At 51.6% G+C, this 19729-nt stretch overlaps 2 protein-coding genes across 2 annotated transcripts in view; both read right to left on the bottom strand.

Moving 5' to 3' along the window:
* The window catches only part of LOC121278214 (epoxide hydrolase 1-like), a 72799-nt gene extending 53543 nt beyond the window's left edge, over window positions 1–19256 (bottom strand). The window contains exons 1-2 of the mRNA XM_041188417.1: window positions 19201–19256; window positions 16573–16641 (exon numbers count right to left, since the gene is read on the bottom strand). The gene's annotated coding sequence lies outside the window, so the exon portion shown is untranslated. The remainder of the gene's footprint in view (window positions 1–16572; window positions 16642–19200) is intronic.
* srp9 (signal recognition particle 9) lies at window positions 4891–19344 on the bottom strand. The gene is made up of 3 exons (XM_041188419.1): window positions 19201–19344; window positions 16573–16641; window positions 4891–5406 (listed from the first exon to the last, which is right to left on the bottom strand). Exons 1-3 carry the CDS (start codon window positions 19270–19272, stop codon window positions 5287–5289), a joined length of 261 nt encoding a protein of 86 aa, XP_041044353.1. The 5' UTR covers window positions 19273–19344; the 3' UTR covers window positions 4891–5286.
* Between the last annotated feature and the right edge of the window lie 385 nt (window positions 19345–19729).

Genomic DNA, 19729 nt, shown 5'->3' with positions numbered 1-19729 from the left:
TAACAAACGCAACAAGAGGGGTGCAATTCTAGATTTAGTACTAAGAAATGAATCTGGGCAAGTGGATGAAGTAGCAGTGGGTGACCATTTTGGAGATAGTGACCATAATATAGTTAGATTTAGCATCATTATGAAAAAGGACAAAGGTAAAACTGCAGTGAAAGTTCTAAATTGGGGGAAGACAAATTTTACAAAGCTCAGAGATGAGCTGGTGAGAGTGGACTGCATACAGCATTAGAAAAAAAAACCTGGGTCAAATTAATGGGAGGCATTCAAAGGCGAGATTCTATGGGCACAGTGCAGACATGTCCCCACAAAGACAAAGGAATATAGAAATTACAGGGGTGAAGTAAAAATGGAATTTAGGAAAGGGAAAGAGACGATATGAAAAAATATTGGCAGGTGAAATCAAAGAAAATCCTAAAATGTTTTACCAGTACATTAAGAGCAAGAAAATAATTAAGGAAAAGGTAGAACCTATCAGAAATGTACATGGTAACTTGTGGGCTGATGCAGATGATGTGGGCAGGGTTTTCAGTGGGTTCTTTGTCTCTGTCTTCACTGAGAGGGATGATGCAGACATTCTAGTTGAAGAAGAGGAGTGTGAAATATTATACAATAAGCGTAGTGAGAGAGGAAGTAGTGGAGGGACTGGCATCCTTGAAGATGGATAAATCAGCAGGGCCAGGAGGATTGTATTCCTGGTTGTTATAGGAAGCCAGGGAGGAAATAGCGGATGCTCTGGGATAATTTCCCCAAAAGGGATCGGAAAACAGCGTCCAACATGGACGGGGAAACTGTGCTTTAATATCCCAGAAAACAGCATCGAAATATGCTGGGAAAAGGTGTGTCCAACAGGGTCAGGAAAATGGTGTCCAAACGTCCCTGGAAAACGGTGTCCAAACATCCCAGGAAGACAGGGTCCGAAGACAAAGATCCCCCAGTAAGGCACGTAAACTCGCTCCAGTTAATCCTGCAAATTAATCGCATAAATCTGAAACGTTACTCCCAGTGAATGCTATAAATGGCCCCCAGTGACCCCCAAACATCAGTGCCTCCCCCAGCCGGCGCCCCAGCTCTCCCCCCACTGGCCGGCGCCTTGCCTCTCTCTCCCCCCCGCCGCCCTCAAGTTGATGGGTAAACTGGACTAGTTGTGTTTTAGGGTATGGATAGTGATTTTTTCACAAGCTGATGTTTACATTGGTGGTGGGGGCTGGGGGGTGGGGGTGTGGGAAGAGGATTGGAGCCTGCCCAGTCAGGCATTTAAAGAATTGAAGCAGGAGCTAACCACGGTATGGCTAAGGATTGTAAGTTTGAAACTGGATGATTTTCAGAGATGGAACGGAGTGCTCATCAGAGTAGCAATGATTTGAATAACTAGCTGAGGTTGTGAACAATTTGGTTCAGTGTGATACACAGAAGTAGACAGCGAGTGCAGTTGTTTCTGCCTTCGAGAGGAGGGACTGAGGTGGGAATTTTACTGATTCTTACCCCCAAGCCTCTGACCAACAAACAGACTTTAGGCAATTTGGTAGGAAATTGAAAAGCAGGACTTCAAAAGGTAGCAATCTCTGGATTATTGCTGGTGCCACACAGCAGTGAGCATTGGAATAGGAGGATAGAGCAAATGAATGCGTGGCTGGAGAGATTGTGCAGGAGGGAGGGCTTTAGATCCCTGGAGTATTGGGACCGTTTCTGAGAGAGCTGGGACCTGTACAGGGAGGACGGGTTAAACCTGAACAGGAACAGGACCAACATCCTCACGGGGAGGCTTGTTAATGATGTTGGGGTGGATTTAAACTAAATTGACAGGGGGATGGGATCCTGAAAAGTAGTTCAGAGGGGAGAGAAGCTGAGATGAAATTAGAAGTTAAAACACTAGTAAATGAGTCTGGAAGGCAGAGGAAACATAGGCCAGATAAGAAAGAAGTGAGTTTAGCAAAGCTAAATGAAATATATTTCAATGCAAGGAACCTGAGGACTAAGACAGACAAGCTGAGGGAACATACTCATGGGAGTATGATATCATGGCTATGACCGAGACTTGCTCAAAGGAGGGCAGGATTGGCAGCTCAACATTGCTGGTTATAGGGTATTCAGACAAGATAGAGAGGGGGATGGAAGAGGGGGAAGAAAAGGTGGGGGGAGGATGGGGGGTTACAATATTGATCAAGGAATCAATTCTAGCAGTGAGGAGAGATATCTTCTTGGAAGGATCATCAAATGAGGCCATATGGGTAGAAGTAAAAAACAAAAAAAAGTCAGGGAGAGATCAGGGATCAAATATATAATCAAATTTCTGAGAAGTGTAAGAATAATAAGTATAATAATATTAGGGGATTTTAACTACCCAAATATTACCTGGGATAGTTTTAGTTTGCAAGGTAAGGAGGGAGCAAAATTCTTAAAGTTGCATCAAGAGAACTTTTTTAGCCAGTATGTAGAAAGCCCAACAAGGGAGGGGGCAATTCTGGAACTAATATTCGGAAATGAGCCAGGGTAGTGGAAGGCGTATCAGTAGGGGAGCATTTTGGAGATAGTGACCATAACTCAGTTAGATGTCGGATAGTTATGGAAAAGGATAAGGTTGGGCCGGGAATAAAAGTTCTAAACTGGGGAAAGGCAAATTTTACTATTATGAGATACAATTTGGCCCAAGTGGACAGGGAGCAGCTACTTGCAGATAAAATTGTGACAGAGCAGTGGGAGGCATTCAAGGAGGAAATAGCAAGAATACAGGGCAAATATGTTCCCGTAAAGACAAAGTAGGGACCAAGTCCAGAGAAGCCTGGATGTCAAAAGGACAAAGGTTAGGATTAAGAAAAAAAGAAGCTTCTGGCAGAATCCCTCAGGGAATATAACAAGTGCAGGGGGGAATTTAAAAAGGAAATTAGGAAAGCTAAGACAGTGCATGAGAAAGCATTGGTGGGTAGAATAAAGGAGAACCCAAAGGGTTTTTAAAAAATATATAAAGAGCAAGAGAATAACTAGGGAAACAGAAGGACCAATAAGGGACCGTAGAAGTAATGTGTGCGGATGGACCCGGAAGACATGGGTACAGTCCTCAATGAATACTTTTCCATTGTGAAGACCGATGCATAGGATGACGCAGGTATCGACATCAGGGCGGAGGACTGTGAAATATTAGAGGAAGCCAACAGAAAAAGGGAGGAGGTACTAGCGGGTTTAGCAGTCTTAAAAGTGGAAGGCAAGGGAAGAGATATCAGGGGCCCTGGTAGTAATTTTCGAATCCCCTCTGGCCACAGGTGAGGTGCCAGAGGACTGGAGGACTGCTAACATTGTCCCATTATTAAAAAAGGAAGGGATAGACAAGGAAATTACAGGCCAGTCAGTCTAGCCTAAGTGATGGGGAAGTTACTAGAAAGAATTCTGAGAGACAGAATACATCTGCACTTGGAGAGACATGGATTAATCAGGGATAGTCAGCATGGATTTGTTCAAGGAATGTCGTGTTTGACAAATTTGATGAAATTTTTGAGGAGGTAACCAGGAGAGTTGATGAGGGAAATGCTTTTGATGTGATCTACATGGACTTTAGCAAGGTTTTTTATAAGGTCCCTCATAGCAGACTGGTCAAGAAAGTGAGTCCATGGGATCCAAGGCAAAGTGGCATGTTGGATCCAAAATTGGCTGAGGCAGGGAGCAGAGGGTGATGGTGGAGGGATGTTTCTGTGACTGGATGTCTGTTTCCAGTGGGGTTCCACAGGGCTCAGTGCTGGGGCCCTTGCTGTTTGTGATTTACATAAATGAGTTAAACTTAAATGCAGGGGGTATGAAGAAGTTGTTGGCGGATGACACGAAAATTGGGAGGGTGGCAAACAGTGAGGAGGATAGCCATAAACTGCAGGAGGATATCAATAGACTGGTCAGGTGGACAGAGCAGTGGCAAATGGAATTCAACCTGAAAAAGAGAGAGGTAATGCACTTGGGGAGGGCTAACAAGGAGAGGGATTACACTGAATGGTAGAACCCTAGAAAGTACTGAAGCTCAGAAGGACCTTGGTGCACATATCCACAGATCCCTGAGGGTAGCAAAGCAGGGAGATAAGGTGGTTAAGAAGGCATATGGGATACTTGCCTTTATTAACTGAGGTATAGAATACAGTAGCAGGGAGGTTATGCTGGACCTGCATAAAACGCTGGTTAGGCCACAACTGGAGTACTGTGTGCAGTTCTGGTCACCACATTATCGGAAGGATGTAATTGCACTGGAGAGAGTGCAGAGCAGATTTACCAGGATGTTGTCTGGACTGGAGGGCCTGAGCTATGAGGAAAGATTGGATAGGCTGGGGTTGTTTTCCTTGGAGCAGTGAAGGTTGAAAGGGGACGTGATAGAGGTGTATAAGATTATGAGGGGCATAGATAGGGTGGATAGGAAGGCACTTTTTCCATTAGTGGAGTCAATAACCAAAGAGCAGAGATTTAAGTTAAGAGGTAGAAGCTCAGAGGTAAGTTGAGGAGAATCTTTTTCACCCAGAGGGTGGTGGGAGTCTGGAACTCATTGCCTGAAAGGGCGGTTGAGTCAGAAACTCCTGTAACATTTAAGGAGTATTTAGACATTCACTTGTGTTGCCACAGCATCCAGGACTTTGGGCCAAGCGCTGGAAAATGGGATTAGTGTAGTCAGATCTTTGTTGACAGATGCAGACATGATGAGCCAAATGACCTCCTTCTGTGCTGTAAGTGTCTATGAGTCTTTAACACTGGCCATTTACTCTACAGTACCTAATGAATGAACTCAGCCAACATTTCCTGATAAGAGAAACACATAAGGGAGAGTAAAGCTGCTGACCAAGGCCACAAGTCACCCCAATGGAGCTAACTAAGGTGCAGAGAGACAGAGAGAGAGAAAATAAAAGATGAGGCAGGTTCAGCCAAGGATAATTTATTTTAGCATCGAGCTCTGATACTAACTGGCAGCTTCCCCCAGGAATCTCAAACCCATGAGGATTATGCAAAGGAAAAGGAGTTTGCCTTGACTGCAGATATATAACATGAAACATGACCAGAATTCACAGAGGTCACAGCCTTGCCAGCTGAACCAATTCCAGTCCATCCACCAAGAGGAGTTTATTTGAAGCTCCAATAAACTCAAGTTCCCACCGCAGCCTCCTCGGGGAAACTTTATCCAGTCTCATGAGACCCACAACCCCCCTCTTAAATTTGTACCAGTCTTTCAACCTTGAGTTCCCAATAGGTTCTATACACAGAAGAAAAGTTCTCTTTGTCCCCTCCAATTGTGGGCTTGGCAGCAGACACTCAGTTTTAGTCCATCTCCATCAGGTTGCTCCGAGATTCCCGGGAAACCATGAGACGCATCAACTGGTTCTGCAATTTCTCAAACTTCTTGACATCTTGAGCTTGGTCCGTCTTGTATTGCAGGCACTGGGAAGAGTGCAGGGGAAGGGAAGGGAGAGAGAGAGAGGGCGGGTAAGGAAAGAGAGAGAAAGAAATGAGTGTCCCTTGTTGAGCTGTAACAATGCAATCAACAAGGCATAAAAACAAAAAACTGCAAATGCTGGAAATCCAAAACAAAAACATGATTAACCTGGAAAAACTCAGCAGGTCTGGCAGCATCGGCGGAGATGAACAAAGTTGACGTTTCAAGTCCTCATGACCCTTCAACAAGGCACATGGCCTCAGCACAGTGTGTAAGGCACAGATACAGGCCATTCAACCCGACTGGCCTATACCAGTGTTTAAGATCCACACAGGCTTCCACCCACCCTTTTCATCTCACCCCAGCAATATATCCTTCTATTACTCTCTGCTATATATTTATCTAGTGCCCCCACCCCCACATAAATGCATCACAATTACTCCACGTGGGAAGGAGCTTCACATTCTCACCACTCTCAGGGTGCGTTTCATCAATTCCCTTTTGGATTTATTAGTGACTACCTTATATTTATTTTCCATCACTCTCAAGTGCAAACATCCAGGTCTACCTTAAACACTTTTAGCAACTTTAAGGATATGATCAGCTCATCATAAATATCTCCAGCCTCTTCAATCTTTCCTGACAGATCGAATAGATCTGAGATCTGATATCTTTGGGATCCCATGCACCTTCTGCAGTGTCTCTTAAGCGTTTTACAATATGGAGGCCATAACTTTGCACAGTACTCCATGTGGTCAAACCAAACTTATGATAATTTCTCCAACACTGGGACACGCCTGGCCTGTTTGATATCATTGAGGATGTTTAGTTTTCAGTAAGTGTAGCCAGGGAGACTGCATCCTCACTTGACAATATGGGTAAACTCACCATCATGAGTGAAACCCCACCCCAACCTAGGATGACTGAGATGGAGGAGTTACATGAAACTTGTAGCAAACTTTGGATGGACCAAACTCTTACTATTGCAAACCGTTCCAGTCGCCATTATACGGAAGGGAACAGATGAACAGGCTGTATCTCTGCTCTCTTGAAAAGAGAAGGCAAAAGGATGACCAAGTGGAGGTCTTCAAAATTCTGAAAGGTTTTGATAGAGCGGATGCTGAGAAAATGTTTCCTCTTGTGGGAAAGAACATAACCAGAGGGCATTAATATAAGATAGGATTCCAATAGGGAATCCAGAAGAAATCTCTTGACCCAAAGAGTGGGGAGAATGTGGAACTCGCTAAGACGGAGTGGTTGAAGTGAATAGTATCAATACATTTAAGGGGAAGCTAGACAAGTATGAGAAGAGAATGATGGGTAGATTTAGATGAGAAAAGGTGGGTGGAGGCTCGAGTGGAGCACGTACACCAGCATGGACTGGCTGGGCCAAACAACCTGTTTCTGTGCCGTTTATCTGATATAACACAGGGATAGCAACTCCAAAATCCCAGCCCCTGCTCTCTACAGTCAGCCTGAAGCAGCAGCTCATCTACATACAGATGTCTGGTGATCAGAGAACAGGCAGATTCCAGCAATGAGCCACTGCTGTTGGTCCTAACTCAGTGAACACTCCACCTTCCAGTTCCTGCTCCCCTTCAAGTGCTTCACTTTCAGGGGAACAATCCACACCATGGGACAGACAGTCACCAGAAACCCACGGTCAGAACAATCCACACCATGGGACAGAGAGTCACCAGAAACCCAGGCTCAGAACAATCCACACCGTGGGACAGAGACTCACCAGAAACCCAGGCTCAGAACAATCCATGCCCTGGGACAGTCGCCAGAAACCCAGGCTGATAACAATCCACACCGTTGGTCAGAGTCACCAGAAACCCAGGCTCAGAACAATCCACACCGTGGGACAGAGGCACCAGCAAACCAGGCTCAGAACAATCCACACCCTGGGGCAGAGTCACCAGAAACCCAGGCTCAGAACAATCCACACCGTGGGACAGAGACTCACCAGAAACCCAGGCTCAGAACAATCCGCACCGTGGGACAGCGAGGCACTAGAAACCCAGGCTCAGAACAATCCACACCCTGGGACAGAGAGGCACTAGAAACCCAGGCTCAGAACAATCCACACCCTGGGACAGAGACTCACCAGAAACCTAGGCTCAGAACAATCCACACCCTGGGGCAGAGTCACCAGAAACCCAGGCTCAGAACAATCCACACCGTGGGGCAGAGGCAGCAGAAACCCAGGCTCAGAACAATCCACACCGTGGGACAGAGGCAAAAGAAACCCAGGCTCAGAAGAATCAACACCGTGGGACAGAGAGTCACCAGAAACCCAGGCTCAAAACAATCCACACCGTGGGACAGAGTCACCAGAAACCCAGGCTCAGAACAATCCACACCCTGGGACAGAGAGTCACCAGAAACCCAGGCTCAGAACAATCCACACCCTGGGACAGAGAGTCACCAGAAACCCAGGCTCAGAACAATCCACACCGTGGGACAGAGAAGCACCAAAAACCCAGGCTCAGAACAATCCACACCCTGGGGCAGAGTCACCAGAAACCCAGGCTGAGAACAATCCACACCCTGGGGCAGAGTCACCAGAAACCCAGGCTCAGAACAATCCACACCCTGGGGCAGAGTCACCAGAAACCCAGGCTCAGAACAATCCACATCCTGGGACAGAGTCACCAGAAACCCAGGCTCAGAACAATCCACACCCTGCGGCAGAGGCACCAGAAACCCAGGCTCAGAACAATCCACACCGTGGGACAGAGAGGCACCAGAAATCCAGGCTCAGAACAATCCACACCGTGGGACAGAGTCACCAGAAACCCAGGCTCAGAACAATCCACACCCTGGGACAGAGGCACCAGAAACCCAGGCTCAGAACAATCCACACCGTGGGACAGAGAGTCACCAGAAACACAGGCTCAAAACAATCCACACCGTGGGACAGAGACTCACCAGAAACCCAGGCTCAGAACAATCCACACCCTGCGGCAGAGGCACCAGAAACCCAGGCTCAGAACAATCCACACCCTGGGACAGAGAGGCACTAGAAACCCAGGCTCAGAACAATCCACACCGTGGGACAGAGTCACCAGAAACCCAGGCTCAGAACAATCCACACCGTGGGACAGAGGCACCAGAAACCAAGGCTCAGAACAATCCACACCGTGGGACAGAGGCACCAGAAACCAAGGCTCAGAACAATCCACACCGTGGGACAGAGAGTCACCAGAAACCCAGGCTCAAAACAATCCACACCGTGGGACAGAGACTCACCAGAAACCCAGGCTCAGAACAATCCACACCCTGGGACAGAGAGTCACCAGAAACCCAGGCTCAGAACAATCCACACCGTGGGACAGAGGCACCAGAAATCCAGGCTCAGAACAATCCACACCGAGGGACAGCGAGGCACTAGAAACCCAGGCTCAGAACAATCCACACCGTGGGACAGAGAAGCACCAGAAACCCAGGCTCAGAAAAAACCACACCGTGGGACAGAGAGTCACCAGAAACCCAGGCTCAGAACAATCCACACCCTGCGGCAGAGGCACCAGAAACCCAGGCTCAGAACAATCCACACCGTGGGACAGAGAGGCACCAGAAATCCAGGCTCAGAACAATCCACACCGTGGGACAGAGTCACCAGAAACCCAGGCTCAGAACAATCCACACCCTGGGACAGAGGCACCAGAAACCCAGGCTCAGAACAATCCACACCGTGGGACAGAGAGTCACCAGAAACACAGGCTCAAAACAATCCACACCGTGGGACAGAGACTCACCAGAAACCCAGGCTCAGAACAATCCACACCCTGCGGCAGAGGCACCAGAAACCCAGGCTCAGAACAATCCACACCCTGGGACAGAGAGGCACTAGAAACCCAGGCTCAGAACAATCCACACCGTGGGACAGAGTCACCAGAAACCCAGGCTCAGAACAATCCACACCGTGGGACAGAGGCACCAGAAACCAAGGCTCAGAACAATCCACACCGTGGGACAGAGGCACCAGAAACCAAGGCTCAGAACAATCCACACCGTGGGACAGAGAGTCACCAGAAACCCAGGCTCAAAACAATCCACACCGTGGGACAGAGACTCACCAGAAACCCAGGCTCAGAACAATCCACACCCTGGGACAGAGAGTCACCAGAAACCCAGGCTCAGAACAATCCACACCGTGGGACAGAGGCACCAGAAATCCAGGCTCAGAACAATCCACACCGAGGGACAGCGAGGCACTAGAAACCCAGGCTCAGAACAATCCACACCGTGGGACAGAGAAGCACCAGAAACCCAGGCTCAGAAAAAACCACACCGTGGGACAGAGAGTCACCAGAAACCCAGGCTCAGAACAATCCACACCGTGGGACAGAGACTCACCAGAAACCCAGGCTCAGAACAATCCACACCCTGGGACAGAGAGTCACCAGAAACCCAGGCTCAGAACAATCCACACCCTGGGACAGAGAGTCACCAGAAACCCTGGCTCAGAACAATCCACACCCTGGGACAGAGGCACCAGAAACCCAGGCTCAGAACAATCCACACCCTGGGACAGAGAGTCACCAGAAACCCAGGCTCAGAACAATCCACACCATGGGACAGAGAAGCACCAGAAACCCAGGCTCAGAACAATCCACACCCTGGGGCAGAGTCACCAGAAACCCAGGCTCAGAACAATCCACACCCTGGGGCAGAGTCACCAGAAACCCAGGCTCAGAACAATCCACACCCTGGGGCAGAGTCACCAGAAACCCAGGCTCAGAACAATCCACACCCTGGGGCAGAGTCACCAGAAACCCAGGCTCAGAACAATCCACACCCTGCGGCAGAGGCACCAGAAACCCAGGCTCAGAACAATCCACACCGTGGGACAGAGAGGCACCAGAAATCCAGGCTCAGAACAATCCACACCGTGGGACAGAGTCACCAGAAACCCAGGCTCAGAACAATCCACACCCTGGGACAGAGGCACCAGAAACCCAGGCTCAGAACAATCCACACCGTGGGACAGAGAGTCACCAGAAACACAGGCTCAAAACAATCCACACCGTGGGACAGAGACTCACCAGAAACCCAGGCTCAGAACAATCCACACCCTGCGGCAGAGGCACCAGAAACCCAGGCTCAGAACAATCCACACCCTGGGACAGAGAGGCACTAGAAACCCAGGCTCAGAACAATCCACACCGTGGGACAGAGTCACCAGAAACCCAGGCTCAGAACAATCCACACCGTGGGACAGAGGCACCAGAAACCAAGGCTCAGAACAATCCACACCGTGGGACAGAGGCACCAGAAACCAAGGCTCAGAACAATCCACACCGTGGGACAGAGAGTCACCAGAAACCCAGGCTCAAAACAATCCACACCGTGGGACAGAGACTCACCAGAAACCCAGGCTCAGAACAATCCACACCCTGGGACAGAGAGTCACCAGAAACCCAGGCTCAGAACAATCCACACCGTGGGACAGAGGCACCAGAAATCCAGGCTCAGAACAATCCACACCGAGGGACAGCGAGGCACTAGAAACCCAGGCTCAGAACAATCCACACCGTGGGACAGAGAAGCACCAGAAACCCAGGCTCAGAAAAAACCACACCGTGGGACAGAGAGTCACCAGAAACCCAGGCTCAGAACAATCCACACCGTGGGACAGAGACTCACCAGAAACCCAGGCTCAGAACAATCCACACCCTGGGACAGAGAGTCACCAGAAACCCAGGCTCAGAACAATCCACACCCTGGGACAGAGAGTCACCAGAAACCCTGGCTCAGAACAATCCACACCATGGGACAGAGAAGCACCAGAAACCCAGGCTCAGAACAATCCACACCCTGGGGCAGAGTCACCAGAAACCCAGGCTCAGAACAATCCACACCCTGGGGCAGAGTCACCAGAAACCCAGGCTCAGAACAATCCACACCCTGGGGCAGAGTCACCAGAAACCCAGGCTCAGAACAATCCACACCCTGGGACAGAGTCACCAGAAACCCAGGCTCAGAACAATCCACACCCTGCGGCAGAGGCACCAGAAATCCAGGCTCAGAACAATCCACACCCTGGGACAGCGAGGCACTAGAAACCCAGGCTCAGAACAATCCACACCGTGGGACAGAGACTCACCAGAAACCCAGGCTCGGAACAATCCACATCCTGGGACAGAGTCACCAGAAACCCAGGCTCAGAACAATCCACATCCTGGGACAGAGTCACCAGAAACCCAGGCTCAGAACAATCCACACCCTGCGGCAGAGGCACCAGAAAGCCAGGCTCAGAACAATCCACACCCTGGGACAGAGAGGCACTAGAAACCCAGGCTCAGAACAATCCGCACTGTGGGACAGAGTCACCAGAAACCCAGGCTCAGAACAATCCACACCCTGGGACAGAGGCACCAGAAACCCAGGCTCAGAACAATCCACACCGTGGGACAGAGAGTCACCAGAAACCCAGGCTCAGAACAATCCACACCGTGGGACAGAGAAGCACCAGAAACCCAGGCTCAGAACAATCCACACCCTGGGGCAGAGTCACCAGAAACCCAGGCTCAGAACAATCCACACCCTGGGGCAGAGTCACCAGAAACCCACGCTCAGAACAATCCACACCCTGGGACAGAGAGTCACCAGAAACCCAGGCTCAGAACAATCCACACCCTGGGGCAGAGTCACCAGAAACCCAGGCTCAGAACAATCCACACCCTGGGGCAGAGTCACCAGAAACCCACGCTCAGAACAATCCACACCCTGGGACAGAGAGTCACCAGAAATCCAGGCTCAGAACAATCCACACCCTGGGACAGCGAGGCACTAGAAACCCAGGCTCATAACAATCCACACCGTGGGACAGAGACTCACCAGAAACCCTGGCTCAGAACAATCCACACCCTGGGACAGAGAGTCACCAGAAACCCAGGCTCAGAACAATCCACACCATGGGACAGAGAAGCACCAGAAACCCAGGCTCAGAACAATCCACACCCTGGGGCAGAGTCACCAGAAACCCAGGCTCAGAACAATCCACACCCTGGGGCAGAGTCACCAGAAACCCAGGCTCAGAACAATCCACACCCTGGGGCAGAGTCACCAGAAACCCAGGCTCAGAACAATCCACACCCTGGGACAGAGTCACCAGAAACCCAGGCTCAGAACAATCCACACCCTGCGGCAGAGGCACCAGAAATCCAGGCTCAGAACAATCCACACCCTGGGACAGCGAGGCACTAGAAACCCAGGCTCAGAACAATCCACACCGTGGGACAGAGACTCACCAGAAACCCAGGCTCGGAACAATCCACATCCTGGGACAGAGTCACCAGAAACCCAGGCTCAGAACAATCCACATCCTGGGACAGAGTCACCAGAAACCCAGGCTCAGAACAATCCACACCCTGCGGCAGAGGCACCAGAAAGCCAGGCTCAGAACAATCCACACCCTGGGACAGAGAGGCACTAGAAACCCAGGCTCAGAACAATCCGCACCGTGGGACAGAGTCACCAGAAACCCAGGCTCAGAACAATCCACACCCTGGGACAGAGGCACCAGAAACCCAGGCTCAGAACAATCCACACCGTGGGACAGAGAGTCACCAGAAACCCAGGCTCAGAACAATCCACACCGTGGGACAGAGAAGCACCAGAAACCCAGGCTCAGAACAATCCACACCCTGGGGCAGAGTCACCAGAAACCCAGGCTCAGAACAATCCACACCCTGGGGCAGAGTCACCAGAAACCCACGCTCAGAACAATCCACACCCTGGGACAGAGAGTCACCAGAAACCCAGGCTCAGAACAATCCACACCCTGGGGCAGAGTCACCAGAAACCCAGGCTCAGAACAATCCACACCCTGGGGCAGAGTCACCAGAAACCCACGCTCAGAACAATCCACACCCTGGGACAGAGAGTCACCAGAAATCCAGGCTCAGAACAATCCACACCCTGGGACAGCGAGGCACTAGAAACCCAGGCTCATAACAATCCACACCGTGGGACAGAGACTCACCAGAAACCCAGGCTCAGAACAATCCACATCCTGGGACAGAGTCACCAGAAACCCAGGCTCAGAACAATCCACATCCTGGGACAGAGTCACCAGAAACCCAGGCTCAGAACAATCCACACTGTGGGACAGAGTCACCAGAAAGCCAGGCTCAGAACAATCCACACCGTGGGACAGAGGCACCAGAAACCCAGGCTCAGAACAATCCACACCGTGGGACAGAGAGTCACCAGAAACCCAGGCTCAAAACAATCCACACCGTGGGACAGAGACTCACCAGAAACCCAGGCTCAGAACAATCCACACCGAGGGACAGCGAGGCACTAGAAACCCAGGCTCAGAACAATCCACACCGTGGGACAGAGAGTCACCAGATACCCAGGCTCAGAACAATCCACACCGTGGGACAGAGAGTCACCAGATACCCAGGCTCAGAACAATCCACACCCTGGGACAGAGAGTCACCAGCAACCCAGGCTCAGAACAATCCACACCCTGGGACAGAGTCACCAGAAACCCAGGCTCAGAACAATCCACACCCTGGGACAGAGAGTCACCAGAAACCCAGGCTCAGAACAATCCACACCCTGGGACAGAGAGTCACCAGAAACCCAGGCTCAGAACAATCCACACCGTGGGACAGAGAGTCACCAGAAACCCAGGCTCAGAACAATCCACACCCTGGGACAGAGAAGCACCAGAAACCCAGGCTCAGAACAATCCACACCGTGGGACAGAAGCACCAGAAACCCAGGCTCAGAACAATCCACACCCTGGGACAGAGGCACCAGAAACCCAGGCTCAGAACAATCCACACCGTGGGACAGAGACTCACCAGAAACCCATGCTCAAAACAATCCACACCCTGGGACAGAGACTCACCAGAAACCCAGGCTCAGAACAATCCACACCATGGGACAGAGGCACCAGAAACCCAGGCTCAGAACAATCCACACCCTGGGACAGCGAGGCACTAGAAACCCAGGCTCAGAACAATCCACACCATGGGACAGAGAAGCACCAGAAACCCAGGCTCAGAACAATCCACACCCTGGGACAGAAGCACCAGAAACCCAGGCTCAGAACAATCCACACCGTGGGACAGAGAGTCACCAAAAACCCAGGCTCAGAACAATCCACACCCTGGGACAGAGGCACCAAAAACCCAGGCTCAGAACAATCCACACCGTGGGACAGAGAGTCACCAAAAACCCAGGCTCAGAACAATCCACACCCTGGGACAGAGGCACCAGAAACCCAGGCTCAGAACAATCCACACCCTGGGACAGAGGCACCAGAAATCCAGGCTCAGAACAATCCACACCGTGGGACAGCGAGGCACTAGAAACCCAGGCTCAGAACAATCCACACCGTGGGACAGAGACTCACCAGAAACCCAGGCTCAGAACAATCCACACCCTGGGACAGAGAGTCACCAGAAACCCAGGCTCAGAACAATCCACAACCTGGGACAGAGAGTCACCAGAAACCCAGGCTCAGAACAATCCACACCTTGGGACAGAGTCACCAGAAACCCAGGCTCAGAACAATCTACACCCTGCGGCAGAGGCACCAGAAAACCAGCCTCAGAACAATCCACACCCTGGGACAGAGAGGCACTTGACACCCAGGCTCAGAACAATCCACACCGTGGGACAGAGTCACCAGAAACCCAGGCTCAGAACAATCAACACCGTGGGACAGAGTCACCAGAAACCCAGGCTCAAAACAATCCACACCCTGGGACAGAGAGGCACTAGAAACCCAGGCTCAGATCAATCAACACCCTGGGACAGAGGCACCAGAAAACCAGGCTCAGAACAATCCACACCCTGGGACAGAGAGGCACTAGAAACCCAGGCTCAGAACAATCCACACCGTGGGACAGAGGCACCAGAAACCCAGGCTCAGAACAATCCACACCGTGGGACAGAGAGTCACCAGAAACCCAGGCTCAAAACAATCCACACCGTGGGACAGAGTCACCAGAAACCCAGGCTCAGAACAATCCACACCCTGGGACAGAGAGTCACCAGAAACCCAGGCTCAGAACAATCCACACCCTGGGGCAGAGTCACCAGAAACCCAGGCTCAGAACAATCCACACCGTGGGACAGAGACTCACCAGAAACCCAGGCTCAGAACAATCCACACCCTGGGACAGAGAGTCACCAGAAACCCAGGCTCAGAACAATCCACACCGTGGGACAGCGAGGCACTAGAAACCCAGGCTCAGAACAATCCACACCGTGGGCCAGAGACTCACCAGAAACCCAGGCTCAGAACAATCCACACCCTGCGGCAGAGGCACCAGAAACCCAGGCTCAGAACAACCCACATCCTGGGGCAGAGTCACCAGAAACCCAGGCTCAGAACAATCCACACCCTGGGACAGCGAGTCACCAGAAACCCAGGCTCAGAACAATCCACACACTGGGACAGAGGCACCAGAAATCCAGGCTCAGAACAATCCACACCGTGGGACAGCGAGGCACCAGAAACCCAGGCTCAGAACAATCCACACCCTGGGACAGAGACTCACCAGAAACCCAGGCTCAGAACAATCCACACCCTGGGGCAGAGTCACCAGAAACCCACGCTCAGAACAATCCACACCCTGGGACAGAGTCACCAGAAACCCAGGCTCAGAACAATCCACACTGTGGGACAGAGACTCACCAGAAACACAGGCTCAGAACAATCCACACCCTGGGACAGAGACTCACCAGAAACCCAGGCTCAGAACAATCCACACCGTGGGACAGAGACTCACCAGAAACCCAGGCTCAGAACAATCCACACCGTGGGACAGAGAGGCACTAGACACCCAGGCTCAGAACAATCCACACCCTGGGACAGAGGGTCACTAGAAACCCAGGCTCAGAACAATCCACACCCTGGGACAGAGAGGCATTAGAAACCCAGGTTCAGAACAATCCACACCCTGGGACAGAGTCACCAGAAACCCAGGCTCAGAACAATCCACACCCTGGGACAGAGAGGCACTAGAAACCCAGGCTCAGAACAATCCACACCCTGGGACAGAGAGGCAATAGAAACCCAGGCTCAGAACAATCCACACCCTGGGACAGAGTCACCAGAAACCCAAACCAATAAGAATTATGAAGTCACAGCTGAAAGTCAGCACTCAGGTCAAACACTCAAGGTGCATACTCACCACAACATCATCAGTCACTTTCATGGAGAGAAGCCCAGCACAGTGTCGATACTTAATGACCACACGAACCTGGAGCACAACAAGGACAGTATGCAGTCAGCCATAGGTGCAGCAATGGATATACTGGAGGGGGGTGAGAGATATAGCGGGTAGGGCAGGCATATCGGTGAAGGTGGGGGGGGGGGTAGAGAAACAGAAGTGGTGGGGGATAGCGAGGGGGAAGTAGCAGTGGGGTAATTGTAAGGGGAGATATATCAGGAGTGAAAAAATGTTTTAAAATCTTTCATGGGATGTGGCTGTTGTTGGCTAGGCCTAATTGCACTTGAGAAGGCGGTGGTGAGCTGCCTTCTTGAACCGCTGCAGTCCATGTGGTGTAGCTACACCCACAATGCTGTTAGGAAGGGAGTTCCAAGATTTTGACCCAGTGACAATGAAGGAACGGTGCTATATTTCCAAGTCAGGATAGTGAGTGACTTCGAAGGGAACTTCCAGGTGGTGGTGTTCCCACCTATCTGCTGCCCTTGGCCTTCTAGATGGGAGTGATCATAGGTTTGGAAAGTGCTGCCCAAGGAGCCTTGGTGAATTCCTGCAGTGCATCTTGTAGATGGCACACACAGCTGCTACTGTGTTTCAGTGGAGTGAGTGAGTGTTTGTGGATATGGTACCAATCAAGCAGGCTGCTTTGTCCTGGACAGCATGCAGCTTCTTGAGTTTTGTAGCAGATGCATTCATCTAGGCAAGTGGGGAGTATTCCATCACACTCCTGACTTGTGCCTTGTAGATGGTGATCAGGCGGTGAATTACTCGCCACAGTTTTCCTGGCCTCTGACCTGCTCTTGTAGCCACAGTATTTATATGGCTAGTCCAGTTCAGTTTCTGGTCAATGCTAATATGTACCCTCTTAGGAAGGGAGTTTCAGGATTTTGACCCAGTGACAGTGAAGGAACGTTGAGAAATTTTCAAGTCAGGATGGTGAGTGACTTGGAGAGAAACTTCCAGGTGGTGGTAAATGGATTTTGATAACTGGGAGATGATATATATTGTACAGAGATGTCAGATACAGGAAGATATCAGTAATGGGGACATATCACAAGAGAAATGTTGTGGGGGGTGGAATATGAGCAGGTGACATCAGGAATAGGCTGCTGTCAGGAGAGGCGGTATCAGGGAGAAGGAGGAATCATGTTTATTGGGGGAAAGGGGATATCAGGGGTGTGGATATGGGGAGGGGGAGAGTTGGTATCACAGGGAGGAAAGGGGATATCAGGGGTGTGGATATGGGGAGGGCCAGTATCAGTGTGGGGAAAGGGGATATCAGGGGTGTGGATCGGTATTGGGGTCGGGAGGGGGATATCTGGGGTGTGAATAAGGGGAGCAGGGTCGGTATCAGGGTGGAGAAAGGGGATGGATACCAGGGGTGTGGATATGGGGAGGGTCGGTGGATATCAGGGGTGTGGATATGGGGAGGGGGAGGGTCGATATTGGGGTGGGGAGGGGGATATCTGAGGTGTGGATATGGGGAGGGGGGAGGGTTGGTATCGGGGTGGGGAGGAGGATATCAGGGGTGTGGATGTGGGGAGGGGAAGGGTCGGTATCGGGGGGATATCAGGGGTGTGGATATGGGGAGGGGGAGGGTCGGTATCGGGGTGGGGAGGGGGATATCGGGGCGTGGATATGGGGAAGGGGAGGGTCGGTATCGGGATGGGGAGAGGGAGGGGGATATCAGGAGCGTGGATATGGGGAGGGGGAGGTTCAGTATCGGGGTGGGGAAGGGGATATCAGGGGCACGGATATGGGGAGGGGGAGAGTTGGTATCAGGGTGGGGAGGGGGATACCAGGGGCGCGGATATGGGGAGGGAGAGGAACGGTATCGGGGTGGGGAGGGGGATATCAGGGGCGTGGATATGGGGAGGGGGAGGGTCAGTATCAGGGTGGGGAGGGGGATATCAGGGGCATGGATATGGGGAGGGGGAGGGTCGATATCAGGGTGGGGAGGGGGATATCAGGGGCATGGATATGGGGAGGGAGAGGAACGGTATCGGGGTGGGGAGGGGGATATCGGGGCGTGGATATGGGGAGGGGGAGGGTCGGTATCAGGGTGGGGAGGGGGATATCAGGGGCGTGGATATGGGGAGGGGGAGGGTCGGTATCGGGGTGGGGAGGGGGATATCAGGAGTGTGGATATGGGGAGGGAGAGGAACGGTATCGGGGTGGGGAGGGGGATATCGGGGCGTGGATATGGGGAGGGGGAGGGTCGGTATCAGGGTGGGGAGGGGGATATCAGGGGCGTGGATATGGGGAGGGGGAGGGTCGGTATCGGGGTGGGGAGGGGGATATCAGGAGTGTGGATATGGGGAGGGAGAGGAACGGTATCGGGGTGGGGAGGGGGATATCGGGGCGTGGATATGGGGAGGGGGAGGGTCGGTATCAGGGTGGGGAGGGGGATATCAGGGGCGTGGATATGGGGAGGGGGAGGGTCGGTATCGGGGTGGGGAGGGGGATATCAGGAGTGTGGATGTGGCGAGGGTCGGTATCGGGGGTATATCAGGGGTTGGGACATGCATAAGGGGGTAGGGGGGGCGGCTGTCACCCTGCTCCCGCCCTCCCTCCGGCTCCAGCCACTGGTACCTTCATGGTCTCGGTCAGACACAGTTTCTCAGCCGCTTTGACGAAATCCTCCCAGTTCTGGATGTAAGTCATGGTCACTCAGACTGACCCCGTCCTCACTCCTCAGGACCACCAGCTCTGTCAGCAACAACCAATCACGTAGCACAATACTAAAGTACCGGCTCGATAACCAATCACATAGCACGATACTAAAGTACCGGCTCGAAAACCAATCACGTAGCACGATACTAAACTACCGCTCAACAACCAATCACAGTGGACCTGCGGCAGGATACACAGCCAGTCACAGACTGAGATACTCATCATCGTGGGACAATCACCGACCAATCAAACGCCTCGTCCTGAGAAGAGCCTATCAGGGAATAGAATACGCCTACCTGGCCGTAGGTAATCAGCCAATCACAGGACAGACAGTAAGCGAGAAGGACCGTGTCACTGCAAGGAGCCATTCGGCCCATCCAGTATATGCTGGCCCTCTAAAGGAAAAGTTCAAGTGCCATTCTCTTATCTTCCCGCTATGCTGCACAGA

The sequence above is a fragment of the Carcharodon carcharias genome, chromosome 5, assembly GCF_017639515.1.
Source record: "Carcharodon carcharias isolate sCarCar2 chromosome 5, sCarCar2.pri, whole genome shotgun sequence".
In the NCBI taxonomy this organism is placed as follows: domain Eukaryota; kingdom Metazoa; phylum Chordata; class Chondrichthyes; order Lamniformes; family Lamnidae; genus Carcharodon; species Carcharodon carcharias.
The sequence above is the reverse complement of the archived record's forward strand: the minus strand, read 5'-3'. Positions and strand labels throughout refer to the sequence as shown.

Excerpts from the sequence above, each read along its gene's own strand:
- srp9 (XM_041188419.1), bottom strand. The coding sequence starts at position 19,272 with ATGACTTACATCCAGAACTGGGAGGATTTCGTCAAAGCGGCTGAGAAA. Across the intron at positions 16,642-19,200 it reads GTCTGACCGAGACCATGAAG|GTTCGTGTGGTCATTAAGTA; the intron begins GTACCAGTGGCT and ends GTTGTGCTCCAG. Across the intron at positions 5,407-16,572 it reads AAGTGACTGATGATGTTGTG|TGCCTGCAATACAAGACGGA; the intron begins GTGAGTATGCAC and ends CACTCTTCCCAG.